Source organism: Papaver somniferum, chromosome 1 (genome assembly GCF_003573695.1).
Source record: "Papaver somniferum cultivar HN1 chromosome 1, ASM357369v1, whole genome shotgun sequence".
Taxonomy (NCBI): domain Eukaryota; kingdom Viridiplantae; phylum Streptophyta; class Magnoliopsida; order Ranunculales; family Papaveraceae; genus Papaver; species Papaver somniferum.
In genome coordinates, this window is record NC_039358.1 from 43,876,166 (window position 1) to 43,890,718 (window position 14,553).

The 14,553-nt window shown below is 36.7% G+C and overlaps 1 protein-coding gene and 1 pseudogene across 1 annotated transcript; one reads left to right on the top strand and one right to left on the bottom strand.

Annotated features, from left to right (window-relative positions):
* Positions 1 to 10,730, bottom strand: part of LOC113296821 — a 57,722-nt pseudogene extending 46,992 nt beyond the window's left edge.
* Positions 6,042 to 8,211, top strand: LOC113284553 (probable thiol methyltransferase 2). Its single transcript, XM_026534052.1, has 8 exons — positions 6,042 to 6,246; positions 6,381 to 6,511; positions 6,716 to 6,802; positions 6,947 to 7,047; positions 7,122 to 7,221; positions 7,354 to 7,406; positions 7,541 to 7,619; positions 7,855 to 8,211. The coding sequence occupies exons 1-8, from the start codon at positions 6,126 to 6,128 to the stop codon at positions 7,891 to 7,893; spliced, it is 711 nt and encodes a 236-aa protein (XP_026389837.1). The 5' UTR covers positions 6,042 to 6,125; the 3' UTR covers positions 7,894 to 8,211.
* Positions 10,731 to 14,553: the final 3,823 nt, after the last annotated feature.

A 14,553-nucleotide genomic window follows, 5' to 3' on the forward strand; every position in this document is an offset into this window, starting at 1 on the left:
AAGCACAGTCATTATGAAGACACATATGTTTCCGTTGTAGCGTATCTATAGTGTTCAACTTGCCGTGAACCAAACACCACATAAGAAAACATATCTTTGGAGGGATTTCCTGCTGCCAGATGAAATGAGTAAGAAAGTGAGGCACGCCATTTTCTGCCACTAATTGAGAGTACAATGATTTGACAGTAAACACACCAGAGGGATGCAGTTTCCACCTCCTTGTGTCTGTCAAACCGTCACGAACAGGGGGGATATCACCAATGGTTGCAATGAGCATTCCATATTCTTGAGCCTCTGCATATGAAAGGACCCGCCTGAAATCGAACTGCCAATTTCCTTCACTAGAAATCATGTCAGCAATACAAGCATTTTTATTTCTGATTAGCTTGAACAACTTAGGACAAATAGAAGATAGAGGTTGCTTCCCGCACCAGCAGTCATTCCAAAAGGTAATGACAGTTCCAGAATGTAGAAATAAATTCGAATGATCACTAATGAAGCCTCCCGACTCAACTATTGCCCGCCAACAAGAGACCCCATAGGATTGACTAACTTTTCCGGGAACCCAAAAGGAAAAATCTTTTCCATACTTATCTTCTATATCTATACCAAAGCTTACTCTTTTCAACCCCAAATCTCCAATACCATTTAGCTAACAAAGCTAAATTCATGATTTTCAGGTTGCACACACCTAGACCACCTCTATTTTTATTAGCACGAACTACATCCCAATTAACTAAATGTGATAATTTTGCCCCATCTTTATATTCCCAAAGAAAGTTACGCATCTTCTTTTCAAGAATCTTGATGACAGAGCTTGGGGCCTTAAACAGAGAAAAATAGTAGGTCGGAATAGAGGATAATATACACTTCAAAAGAGCTAACTTACCTCCCCTCGAAAGTGAAATACGCCTCCAAACTGAAAGTCTAGCGTCAAACTTTTCGATGATAGGGTCCCAGATTCTGATGGAGTTAGATTTGGCACCAAGCGGCATTCCCAAGTACATAAAAGGTAGATTTTCTAGTGAACAACCTAATTCTTCAGCCCAAAGAGTTAAGTCTGGAACTACTCCCACGGCAACAAGTCTGGTTTTCATGGTATTTACCTTTAGCCCAGCTATGTATTCGAAACAATATAATGCTGAAAACAGGTTATGGAGTTCTTCCTTGTTATCCTTTAAGAAGAAAATTGTGTCATCTGCATAATGAAGGTGATTGACCACAATACCAGTAGGAGCTACAGAAAAACCACTAATAAGGCCTTGATTAGCAACCCTATCAATATACCTTGAAAAACCTTCCATGACAATGTTGAATAAAAAAGGAGAAACTGGACAGCCTTGTCCCACGCCTCTAGAACTAGTGAAGTAACCGAAAGAAGATCCATTAATAATAACCGAGAAAGAAGAAGTTAAATAACAAAACCTCAGCCAATTACACCACTTCCTCCTGAACCCCATTTTCAGAAGTACGAATTCAAGGTACCTCCAATTGATTCTATCAAAAGCCTTCTCAAGATCAATTTTGCAAATAATGCCCGGAATTCCAGATCGAAGTCTAGAGTCTACCAGTTCATTGGCAATAAGAGTGCCATTAATGATTTGTCTGCCATGAATATAAGCACAATGCACCGGAGAGATCAGCTTATTCATAACAAGCTGCAGCCGTGAAGCTAGAACTTTTGCAATAATCTTATACACATTTGTAAGCATACAAATAGGTCTACAGTCCTTGATAGACTCAATATGATCTTTTTTAGGCACTAGAGTGATGAAATTAGAGTTGTGTTTAGGGTAAATAGTACCTGTAGTGCAAAATTCGTTCACAGTACCCATGATATCACCTTTGATAAAGTGCCAACACTTGTGGAAGAAAATAATAGGGAAACCGTCCGGACCAGGTGCTTTGTCTTTTCCCAAGTCTCTAATAGCATGCAAAACCTCCTCCTCAGTAAAATCAGCTTCTAGGATATCATCTTCGGTGGAGGTAATTGAATCAAAGTCAATCCCTTCCAGATCAGGTCGAATGATCTCTTCTTCAGAGAAAAGAGTTTTGTAATAACCTACTATATGTTTTTGCAACCTGGTTTTATCAGAAACCAACTCATCCCCAATGTAGAGTTGCCTGATTCTGTTATATCTACGCCTGGCAGAAGCATTGCTGATGAAGAAAGAAGTGTTTCTATCACCCTCCTGTAACCACTTTTTATTTGATTTAATCTTCCACGAAGTCTCATCCATCTTAGAAATTCTTTCAAAGTCCGCTTTGTATTGTAAAAGTACATTCTGCTCCTCTTCATTTAAGTTATTATCTTCAGCCAAGTCATCAAGAGTTTGAATTCCAGAGAGAATAGATTTCAGTTTGGTATTGGTATATCCAAAAACTTCTTTGTTCCAGACCTTCAACTTTTCTTTAAGTGCTTGTAACTTCAACCATAGCACTGTGCTAGGAGTACCTGCAAAACAAAAAGAAAGCCACCAATCTTCTAGTAATTTTCTAGTAATTCTAGTAATCTTCTAGTAACGAAGTCTCTACAGTTACTGTCTCTTCTTTAGAATAAGAAAACGTTGCCTTTGTCTTGGGATAGATCGGCCGTCCAAAATAGATGGGACAAATCCGAGCGTCCATACATAAAGGAACCAAACTGCGTGAGGCTGGGATCTACAAATCCGAATCCAAACGTCCATACATAAAGGATTATGCTGCGGCCCAACCAAACCAAACCAAACTGCGTGAGGCTGGGATCTATATTGCCTAATATAACTAGGTTTCTTAATCTAATTAACACACGGTTAGGAAAACTATGGAGTTAGGAGAAAACTTAGGGTTCAAGTATCCGTTCTACTTTCTTACTCCACATGTCAAGTTGGTCAAGTTGGTACAGAGTGTTGTAGGAACCAAATATAGTTCTGTTTTTGATATTCGAGTATTAAAATTTGATGTTCGAGAATTAAAAAGAGGCGAACTTTTTTAGTTGGCCGGTGACTATTGGATGGGGTGAAAGGCAATAGCTAGCTAAATTCATTTTTTAGTTGGCCGGTGCTAATCTGAATTCTATGACAGTGGGGAAACTGGGAATTAGGCGGTACTCCTTAATTCGGAGGTGTGCAACATATATAATAGCTATTCGAAGCTGAATGTAAACTTCACATAGTGACAAATCCATAATACCACTAACTTCAAAACATCCATAAAATAATTGATTGTGGAACATTTAAATTGTTAGTTTACATGTAGCTATTGGCGGTGAATTTCATTGTAAGTTGTCGTCTCCAGACTGAATAGCATCATACAATAAAACTATACACTGATCAAGTGAACAACTTTTTCCTATTAAAAGTTTCACATGCAGAATTATTTGTTAGTGTTGCTGGATTTTACACTTTAATAAGCTTTGGATATTATTCGGTCTTCCATAGCCATTCTTAATTCATTGAGCATGTCTTTTTGGGAGCTTGAAAATCAGAGAGTGGAGATTCCACAGATACAAAATTAGGCGATTGTGCTTGTGCCGTTAAATTTGTAAACGAAAATTGAATCAGAATTCCAGTTTCCCTTATAAATTAAATAACCTCATTGTGAGTATCTGAGCATCATATGTTTCTTAGACTTTGTGGCTTGAAAAAACATACATATATAATCCAAGAATTCTCAGTTTATGATGAACACATGACTCGACTACTTTGGGTGGACCATCTGAAGTGAAGAACAAATTCCTGTATTGCGGAGCTTATAGGAATCATACGTATAATCTTTGCAAGTTGATGCCCAGGTGCCCATCAGCCATGAGTAAACCTGCTTTAAGTCTTTATAAGTTGATGCCCAAGTGCCCATGAATAAACCTCTAGAGACAAACTACCATTCGGACTAACGGGGGCTGCGTTTTTTAAACTAGCCAGTTCCATTGCTTATTAAGGAGTACGACTGCCGTCTAGCTACTTTGGTTACATTCAAAGATCAACCGATCCAAAAAATTTAGGGAATGTACCCAGTAGATTCTCCTTTGCAGGATATTGTAAGGATTTGATTGTCTTGATTCTTGAATGTGGTGGCTTATTTTAACTATATATACCACTATTTGTCATTTTGAATGAGTGCTTCTTTTACAACAATTAATGTTTCCCACTTCCATTTTCAAGTTTCATCACCCATTAATGGTGGAGGAAAACACTGCTTACTATCGGATTTTAAGCAACTACTAGCATATACATCTTCTATGAATGGTTACAACTTCGCTTTTTTTATTTCAGGAGGTTGAGGTTCTAATCTCATCATGGTAATGAGTAGCAGAGTAAGTGCGCCGTGCGCAGGAGTGTGAATAGTCATTATTAATCCATAATCGCGATCCTGACCTTCTATGAACATCTGCAAAGAATGAAGTATTTTTGGTGGTCATATTTATAGTGATGATGGCGATGGCGGATTCTTGCATGGCTATCAGGAAGTTGGAAGAAGCCGCTGATCTAAGCATAAGCGGGCAAAGTAGAGAAAAATGCTCGAGGTTGAGCTGTGACGGGTGAATTAAATGATTACCAAAAAAATAAACAAGAAAAGTAGTACAACAACACCAAATTGTCTTTGGAAACAATTTCTCTCATGATCAGACTTGGGCGTGACATTTTTTTTTTTGGTTTGTTTGGCAAGTATTGGAAACCAGTTTCCGAATGAAAATGGGAGACTTATTGCCTATGCTGATCCAACTAACCTAGAAACTCAACCCCTGAATGGATGTAGAGTGTAGTATTATTCAGTGAATAAGGCTGACTTTCCCCTAGAGAAACAGTTCTATCCTTGGCGGACATATTATAAGTAGACTAACGATACTATGACCTGATTAACTAAACACACGGGCGGGGGCTGAGTAAAACATTATGGGAGGATATAGATCGGCCGACTAAACAACAAAAACTTATATGAGGTTGAGCCCCGGCCGTACACCGGGGTGATACCTAGCCTCTCTATAAGACTGTGACGCTCTACCACTGAACTATAAGGGCAAGACACCACAAAGTGTCTGCTGATCTAGGCATTACGAGAATTGAACTTGGGATCCCTCCCACGCAGTTGGCTTCTTAGTTCAGCTATTTTTAGGACATGCATCCTTCTCTTTTGAATTTAATCAAACGCATATTTCCTCCCAAAAGACAAGAGAATCATGTGCTTGGGACTGTTTGATACTAGAGTTCCAAATCATGATCAGCTGACTGGACGGGAATTATAAACAAAATATTATATCACATATGATGAATTATCAGAACTTATGAATAATAAATAAATTCCGTTGAAATTTCAATCGAAGTGTTACTTCAAAAAAAAAAAATAAAAAAAAATAAAAAAAAATAAATCCCAGTTCCAACACTTTTGGAGTTGTTTGATTGCTTCTTTTTCTTATCAAATACTCCAGTCAAATATCTGGCTCTACGATTTTTCACTTCCACCTCATAATGCAGTGTGCACTGTATCCCGTGTTTCAAAAAATAATGTAGTATCCGCTTATTGTTGTCTGTGACCCGTGCCCAACATAAATGCACTACTCTTAGACATTAAAAAAAAATATAAAATCTTAAGTTGGCATATCAAGATTTCAACCGTACAACACGTTCAATAGTGGCCTTCATACTAATACTTTAATGCAAAGCTAGAAGTAGATTTCTGTTGTTGTCAGCTGGAAATGGTTAGACACAGAGATTCGCTATATTATCACAGTAGATATCTGTTGTTATCAGCAAGAAATGGTTATACAGGAGATTCTCTATATTATCACCAAGAAACCAAAATGTACGAAACTGCATATTTGCTTGCTTTGTTTGGTGTAAATCAGACTCTTAACTGATTATCAGTCATTCCCAATTAATCTAAGGTTACTGCCCCATTAACTTTTCAACTTCTGTACCCAATAAATTTGACCTCATGTCACTGCATCAGGTGCCATACTGCTTGCTCTTAGAACAATCGGTCTACATTCAGAACGGAAGGAAGAGTAGGGTGCAAATAAAAGACTAAACTCTGTGTTCACGTAAGATTCACATTACAACTGTAATTCTATGTAAATGTTGAATTTGCCCTTCAACTACCAATAAATATACCCTCCAAGCCTTTTCCCTATAAATGAACCCTTCATTTCCATGACAACAACACACCCAAAAATGGCAGAAAAAAGAGGAGAAGAAGATCCTTCAAATAACTGTGCAATATTTAGTTCCAAGGTGGAAAAAATGCAGAGTATCATACATGAGTACTCCGCAGGTAACAATTGTGCTCATCAAATTGAGAGATATATGTATATATATATATGGGTAGATTCAATTTAGTTTTCACGTAAGCTGTTAGGCTTCGGTTGTTGTTTTTTGTAAATGGTGGCTTTGTTTTGGAATTTTCAGGTGGTTGGAACAAATGTTGGGAGCAAGGAGTGACACCATGGGATTTGGGTCAGCCAACGCCTCTCCTGCTACAACTTCTTGAGAACGAAACTCTTCCCAAAGGCAGAGTTCTAGTGCCTGGATGTGGGGCTGTGAGTTTCTTTAATATCAAACTTCTCTTTACAACTTTAGTGTATTACACCTCGCAGTTTAACTTGATTTGTTGAGGAATTTTTGTCACACCGCCAGGTTAATCATAACGATACTCAAAATTGAGTTTTGGAATGTGCCAGCTAGTACACATATTTTTCCTTTTCTTATCTATTTTGCCGCTTACAGAATATTCAAACTGGCAGGGCCACGACGTAATTGCAATTGCAAACCCTGAACGCTATGTTGTAGGCCTGGATTTATCGGAAAATGGCCTTAAGAGGGCAAGAGAGGTAAGGTTTGCACATAATTTAGATATATATGCTGATATGCATGCATGGATGACTGCTTCTAGTCTGATTAGCTCCTTTATTCTACAGATTCTAGTCCGCTAAGCACATTGCGTTTTTTGTTTATCTAAATTCTTCTGTCACCAGATATCTTCATCATCACCAAATGCAAAATGTTTTGAGTTTATAGAGGCGGACTTCTTCACTTGGAGTCCAACTGAGAAATTTGATCTCGTTTTTGATTATACGTAAGTCGATAACTTCTTTTATTCTGTGGATTTCTCCATGTTACTGACGTTAATATATGGAGCATCCCTTGCAGGTTTTTCTGTGCGATTGAACCTCGCATGAGAACATCTTGGGGAACACAAATGCATGAGCTGTTGAAACCAGATGGAGAGCTCATAACTCTAATGTTTCCTGTAAGAGCAAGGACCCATTTTACTGCCTGAAACATATTTCTGACTTCAATGAAAATTAGAAACTAAATGCAAATCTGAAATCTTACATGCTTTTAAAATTTAACTGTAGAATGTTTTTATTTATTTTTTTAGTTGCACACTGATGAACGTGGTGTTGGTCCACCTTATAAAGTTTCTGCGGCCGAGTAATTTCTAAACTCAATTTATTTATTTTCTTTTAGTTCAGTGGCTCTCTTCAATAGCTTGAACTAAGTAAATGAGTGTTTATGTTTTGTTGGTATCATCTGAGTAACTTATGAATATTTACATCTATCTGCAGTTATGAAGAGGTTTTGCATCCTTGGGGATTCAAGGCGACTTCTATAATGGATAACGATCTGGCTGTAGGACAGCGAAAGGTATGTGATATATTTCAAAATTGTAGGATGAAATTTGCTGTTAGGTATGTGATTCTAATGCCCAAAATCCAACGGTGGTAAGGTGCGACTCTTATCACTGGTGTCATAACGGCTCCAAAGGGAACCCCAAACTTGATGCCATACAGGCACAACTAAAATATCATATGCCATACCTGAAGGTCATCGCTCAAATGTCTTTACTAGGGATTACAGAACTCCTTGTTCTCTTTTGCAGGGTAACGAGAAGCTTGGGAGATGGAAGAGGTGTCTTTAAAAGAATCTCAATTATGAATAAAAGAAGAAAGCTAGTACTCTCGTATCTATAGTAATATTTCATCTATCTGGCTCATAAACACAGGCAGAGATGATGTGACAATCACAATGACAACCATCCTCGGATGATACAATTGTTGCATATGTGGAACACAAGCGTGTCTGAGAGTGTGTGAGAGAGCTGTGTAAGGTGTAACCTAAGTGTTAGAATAAAAGTTTTATAACAGAACTTTTCAGTTTCATTTCTGTTATGTGCGACTGTAATCCTTTGGATAAATTAGTTTATTTAAAGTTTTAGCCTTTTTGGCATATTTAAAAACCGATAATTATACACATTTAGTGACACAAAATTACAGACCTTTTTCGGATTAACTAGTAATACGAATACATATTCAGATTCCAAAATATACAAGGTTCCTATCTATATCGACCGGAACTTTACGTTCATGACAGAAATTTAAGAGAGAATCAGCAATGCTTTTAGCATCGTTTAAGGAGATAGTAAAAGATTCAGTCCCTTGCAAATCATTCTTGGATTTGTGTCCGTCGAACTTTCTTATGCAGTTGTCATTTGGTTTCATACTAGTTAATGGCAAGTTGTCAATCAATTGTACAAGGCTATGATTGTCTCCCATTAAGCTGTCTTTGACTGATTTTCTTCTGAATGTCCATTGCCCTGTATTCCAATTGAAGCTGTACAATGGAAGGAAACGATTACCGTAAATGGATGAACTCTAGAGCTGATAGTATGAAATCGAACTCTTCATTCGACATGTAATACGGGAAGCTGATTCTTGTCCATCCAGGTTTTACACCAAGGTAACCCTGCACAGATGAATGGGAACACAACATTATCAAATGATAGACAATAACAAGCCTTTTTGATATGCTATATACAGCTGAAAATGTGATTATATATGAGTGCCTCCGTAACTAGGCAGTTGAAAATACCTTTTGAATGGTTGCTCGAAATGAGAGGGAGAGATTCTCATCTACACCAAGCAAATGGTTACGTAGGGTGAAGCACAGGCACAGCCACCTCTAGCTTGAATACCGAAAAGGTCGTTGAGAAGCTTTGCAGCAAATGGTCCATGTAAAGGCTTCTGCGACTCTCTTGACATGAAAAGGCTCCTTTTCCTTTCATCAACAACTGTGGTGGTAGTGTGTTGGTGTTTCATTTCATCTCCTGCAGAAGATGTGAAATTGATAGTTTTCGGGCAAATTAAAAAAGAAAGGATGGCTAGTCTTTTAACCCTGGCATTTCCTAGTATCCATATGTTTGGATTTGGGAGGAGTCTCTTTAGAGCTTTTTCTATGTAACATTGCTCCTTATTTCCAATGTATTCTTTAATCCAAAATGCCAATGATGCTCTTATCTTTTGAATGATTGGTGGTGTACCGGCATCTTCTCTTTCTTCGATATCGTCGTAGTATATCGTGTCCTGCAGTTATCGAGCATAACATTATAACATGCACATTTTAATTAAGAGTTAATTCAGATGCAACAAGGCAGAGAATTGTCGAGGGATTTAGGAGTATTACCTTTGCATTGAAGTAATTGACACAAGTGACAGTTCCTCCTCCACAGGTTGAAGGGGGAGAGGATCGCAGCTGATATAAGTTCTTGTTCGTCATAAGAATTCCTGGTGTTCCAGGACCACCAAGGAACTTATGCGGGCTTAAGAAAATAGCATCGTACCCGTCAATTTTTCCAGACTGCATGTCGATCTCCACATAGGAAGCACTGTATCAAAGACAAGGCAATCAAAGTTAATTAAAATCATGCACCTAATACACTTGGCCATTCAAATAAGTAAATTTTGCAGGTGTATCAACGCACCTTGCGGCAAAATCGAAGCACGCAAATGCGCCATATTCGTGAAGCAGACAAGCGATGGCACGCGTATCGACAAATATTCCAACGACGTTACTGCAAGCTGAGAATGTACCTAACATAGGACGATTTTCAGATTTAAATCTCTCAAGTTGAATTCTCAAAGTTTCCATGTCTACCAATCCATCATCATCTAACCCTATTTCTATAACTTCGGCTATACTTTGACGCCAGGAAAGGATATTCGAGTGATGTTCATATGGCCCTACAAAAACTACCCATCTTTCTTCATTCGTCATAACTTGGCTCTGAATAATTCTATCTCTGAGAATTGATGGAACCCAAATGCCCATTACTTCTTGTAGTCTCTTAATTGCTGCAGTGGTTCCTGATCCACAGAAAAGCAGGGATCATTTAAACCTCCACCCAAGCATTTCTTTATGTACTCTGCTGCTTCCTGCACCATTTTAGTCGTCTTTTTCCCCACATAACTATCACTTGTGTGTGTGTTTCCTGTTCGATAGAGTAACTAGAATTAGCTAAATACTTAAAGTAATTTTCTTATATATCGCGATTAATGGCATATCGAAAAGCTTGAGTGTGTGGACATGTCATCGGATGTTTTACTTCAATCGAAGCAGCCTATAACCTCAACATCCACCTCGTGACGGGTTAGAGCGCAACTAATTAACGGATGTGAAATATGGACGCAAAAAGAGAGAAAAGAAACATGTAGCAACCAAATTACCATAAAATGGAAGGACATTCTGAATGATGTAATTTTCAATGTAGTGAAGAGATCTTCCAGAAGCAGTATGATCAGCATAAACTAATCTCCTTTTCCCAAAAGGTGTCTCAAATTCTAAGTTATCTCCAATCACTTGTGACCTTAACCATCTCAGCTTCTTCTCATTTTCATCATCATCTGCTACTTTCTTCTCTTCACAAGTATGTTGATTGCTGCCGCCAGTGACGGAGCCAAGATTTTTGGTTAGATGGTGCATATGGAAATAAAACTTGTACCTTAATTAATGCTGGTCTTTCTGCAAGCAATTCATAGCGGTTCGCATCAAACACAGTAAAGAAGAAAAGAGTAACAAAAACAAATGAATAAGATTGTTACCTGCTTAAAAAAAATAAAAAAATGTACCTAAAAAGCATACGATGAAATCATAGTTTTCCTTTCCTACTTTTTATATTTTTGGAAGCGTTCCATGATTATCTCATCACTGATGGAATTGAAAATTGCTTTCTCGTGATTAAGCAAACATTAACCTTGAAAATTGATTATTTAAAAAGAACATTAACCAAAACCTTAACTGAGACTACATCATTAAAATAATATTCATAATAAGAAATGAGTACACAACCTTACGAAAGAGTACTAGAGTAGCTTAAGCCAAGCCATGATTGACATTCATAATAAAGATCGCGGCAAATCTTATTGTCCTTCGGATTACGTTAGATCTTATGGCTTCAAATCATATTCCCAGATTTTAACTCGGCTTAAGCCAAGCCATGATTGACATTTTTATGGTGAACGAAACAAGATATTCGTAAGTCGTAACTACTCTAAAACTGAAAACTTCATTGTTTCGATAATACTTCGTCTTCCTCGTTAACTTTCTAAAAACTACAAAAGAAAATTCTTCATTTCATTCCTTCGCAGTAAATATTTCCATTTTCTTTCTTCTTTCTTCATATCATTCCTTAATTACCAAGAACGAAAACGACACACAATTTTGTTTCAATCCCGGTGGCTATCACTTATTTGTGAGTGAAGAGACTTTATATGTACATGATATCTCTTGCCGTTTTTTTTTAAATCAAAATTTTTTTTTTTTTTTGTGTGTTTGATTAATTAATGCTTGTTATGTGATAAGTGACATAAGTCGATAGAGTAACAATGATTATGAAAAAGACGATGTAAAATTGTTGCATAAACTCGGCCATAACTCTAATCAAATCACAAGCAAGATTTGAACGATCACTTGTTTCGTTTTGATGATTATACGGGACAGGGTAATGACCATATCATAGCATGGTCTTCATATAAATAATTAATATAATTTTTTTTTTTTTTTTTTTGCTTTAGCCAAATTTCATCTCCCATCTTGCAAAATGTGCAAGGACTAGTGCTAGCTTATTGTTGAAAAACGATTAATAAAAAAAATAATTTTTTAAAATTTTAATAAAAAATTATAATTTATTGTTTTATTTTGTGAATGAAACTTTTTAGTCTCACATCGTGGAGTTTCCAATTTTTAGTAGTTTTAAGAAACTATATAAAGCTTTTAGTCCCACATCGGGGAGTTTTTATTCTTAAGTTGTATTTGTCAATTATATAAAGAAATTCACTACTTTTGTAAAATCTATGGGAAAGGGGTTGCTCTATATTTTAGAGGGACCCCTAAGGGAAAATATTTTATACCGGTTTTTAAGCATTCGCGATTTTCCTTAATGGTTTTTTCGGAGTTGTCAAGCTCAAGTTGAGCATCTACTACATATGCTAGTAGTAGGTGTATTAGGGTGTTTTATCCTGGAGATATCCGTCCTGTGAGGGCTATAGCATCATTCTTGAGTGTAGCCGGGCGCTAATGTCTTAAGGACAACGTATTGAACACGTGACTCACTCTATTTTCCAAAGTTTTTCCTTGTTGCTGTTGCGGAGATACGGGGAGCTTGTTCGTTTCGTCAAAGCAATCACTTCCATTATAAAGGAGCTAAGTATCAATAACTTTTGCTTATTTGATTTTTCTTTGTTTTTGATTATTGCACCCAACAATCTTAAGACATTATCATTTGTAATAATCGAAAACGATTGATTGGTTTGTGAATCATGGATGTTAATTGTGGAGTGAAAAAACAAAAACGAATTTCTGGTCATCTGTAGAATTTCAATTTTATCTTTTAATCTAGAAGGAATTTCGATGAACCCTTTAGACACAACGTAGTAGACATCCTGATAGTTACCCGCGTAAGATTTCAGAATTTTTGGAGTTGTAAAAGTATTTTTTTGATATTTTACAAAACAAAAAAACGTTTCTGAAAAATTCTGACGAGCAGAAAATTGTTGTTAACTAAATTAATTTTTGTGGGGTAACCATGAGTTTTTTGAAACGCTGATTCAAACGAAGTTTGTATATATAGATGTTATCTTCAAAACTCATATTTTACTTTCTGATTTGGAATTGTGATTTGTGAATAAAGGTGTCATCTCCGAGGGACATATGAAATAGAGGTTGCATAAAAGGAAAAGGTCGAGCAGAAGCTCATATCTGTAATATTCTCACATTGAATGAAGTTTTCATGTTCCGAGCATATGCGAAAATCTTGTATCTTGTTCTGTTGTAGATGGAAAAATATTTAAGATCTTAATTGAATCTGGAAAACTTGTTGTAACTAGGCAGTGATTTTTTAAGCAAGAGTTATAGGACTTTGGGTCTATATAAGCTTAACGGAAAAACTGATGATGTGAACGTAGTTGATTCTTGTGATATCTTTGTGTGATTGATTGTTTTACGTGGTAGACTTGGAACCGTAAACTTATAAGTCAATGCTTAACTGGCTAGCATAGGCTTCGTACCCAAATTTAGTTTGGATTTTGAACACAAAAGTGAAATCTGTGAAGAATCAAAATATGCTATAAAATCTTTTAGCACAAATGTTCAGAGTAATTCTAAGCCTTTAGAATTAATTCAGTTAGGCCTAGTTGACATGAGTTCAACCCAAAACCACTGTGGTAAAAGATGGTTATAACTTCCGTAGATGATTGTACGAGGTACTATCTTGTATACTTGCTTAGGATAAGGATGACGCCTTAGAAGCCTTAAGATGTATAAACTTGAAGTTGGAAACCAATTAGAAGCCTTGAACATAACAACCGTATCCTTAGTTCAGGATTACCTGCGGCCTTGTGGGGGGAGGCAGTCCTCTTAACTAGTATATCCTGAATAAAGTACCCTTTTTAAGAATCAGATGAAACTCCATATGGTTTATGGAACGGTAGATGACCTTCTTATGAATGTGTCAAAGTGTGGGGGCATTTGACTAAGATTGTAATTCCTCTTCCTAAAAGAACTAGATTGAAACCAAAAATGTTGATTGTGTTTTCGTATAGGGTATATTGAGTATACTTCTACAAATAGATTTTTGGTTCTGTGTTCTGATTTTTTCTGACATTGGTGTGAATATTATTACGGAATCTAGGGATGCTGAGTTATTTGAACATGTAAAATAATTAGACTTGAGACTTCTTATGAAACCGACTTCATAACATGCCTAGCTTAGTCTGAGCCACAGACTTGTAAAGAAGCCTTAATATCTACTGAAACCCCATTCTGGTAAGAAGCTTCATTTAGTGAAATGGACTCAGTCCGTTGGAACCAGACTTGGGAGCTTTCTAGTTTACCTCCAGGTTGTAAGACCATGGGATGTAAATTAGTCTTTAAGAGGAAACGATAGGTAGATGAAACCTTGGAAAAATATTAAGCTAAGTTGGTAGCTAAAGGCTATAAACTAAAATAAGGTGTAGATTTCCTTGATTCTAATTCAATTGTGACGGAAATTACTTCCGTTGAGATACTAATTGTTATTGCTGCCATAAAGAACGTAGAGATACATCAGATGGATGTTAAGACAGCTTTTTCTAAAACCGTGAATTAGGTAAAGAAATTTACATAGATCAACCTGAAGACTTTGTAGTGAAAGGTTGTGAATACAAAGTTTGTAATTTGAAAAATCTTTGTATGGTTTTCAAATAAGCACGTAAACAGTGACATGGAAAATTTAATCATGTGATAATGGATAGTGGATTTAAATTAATGA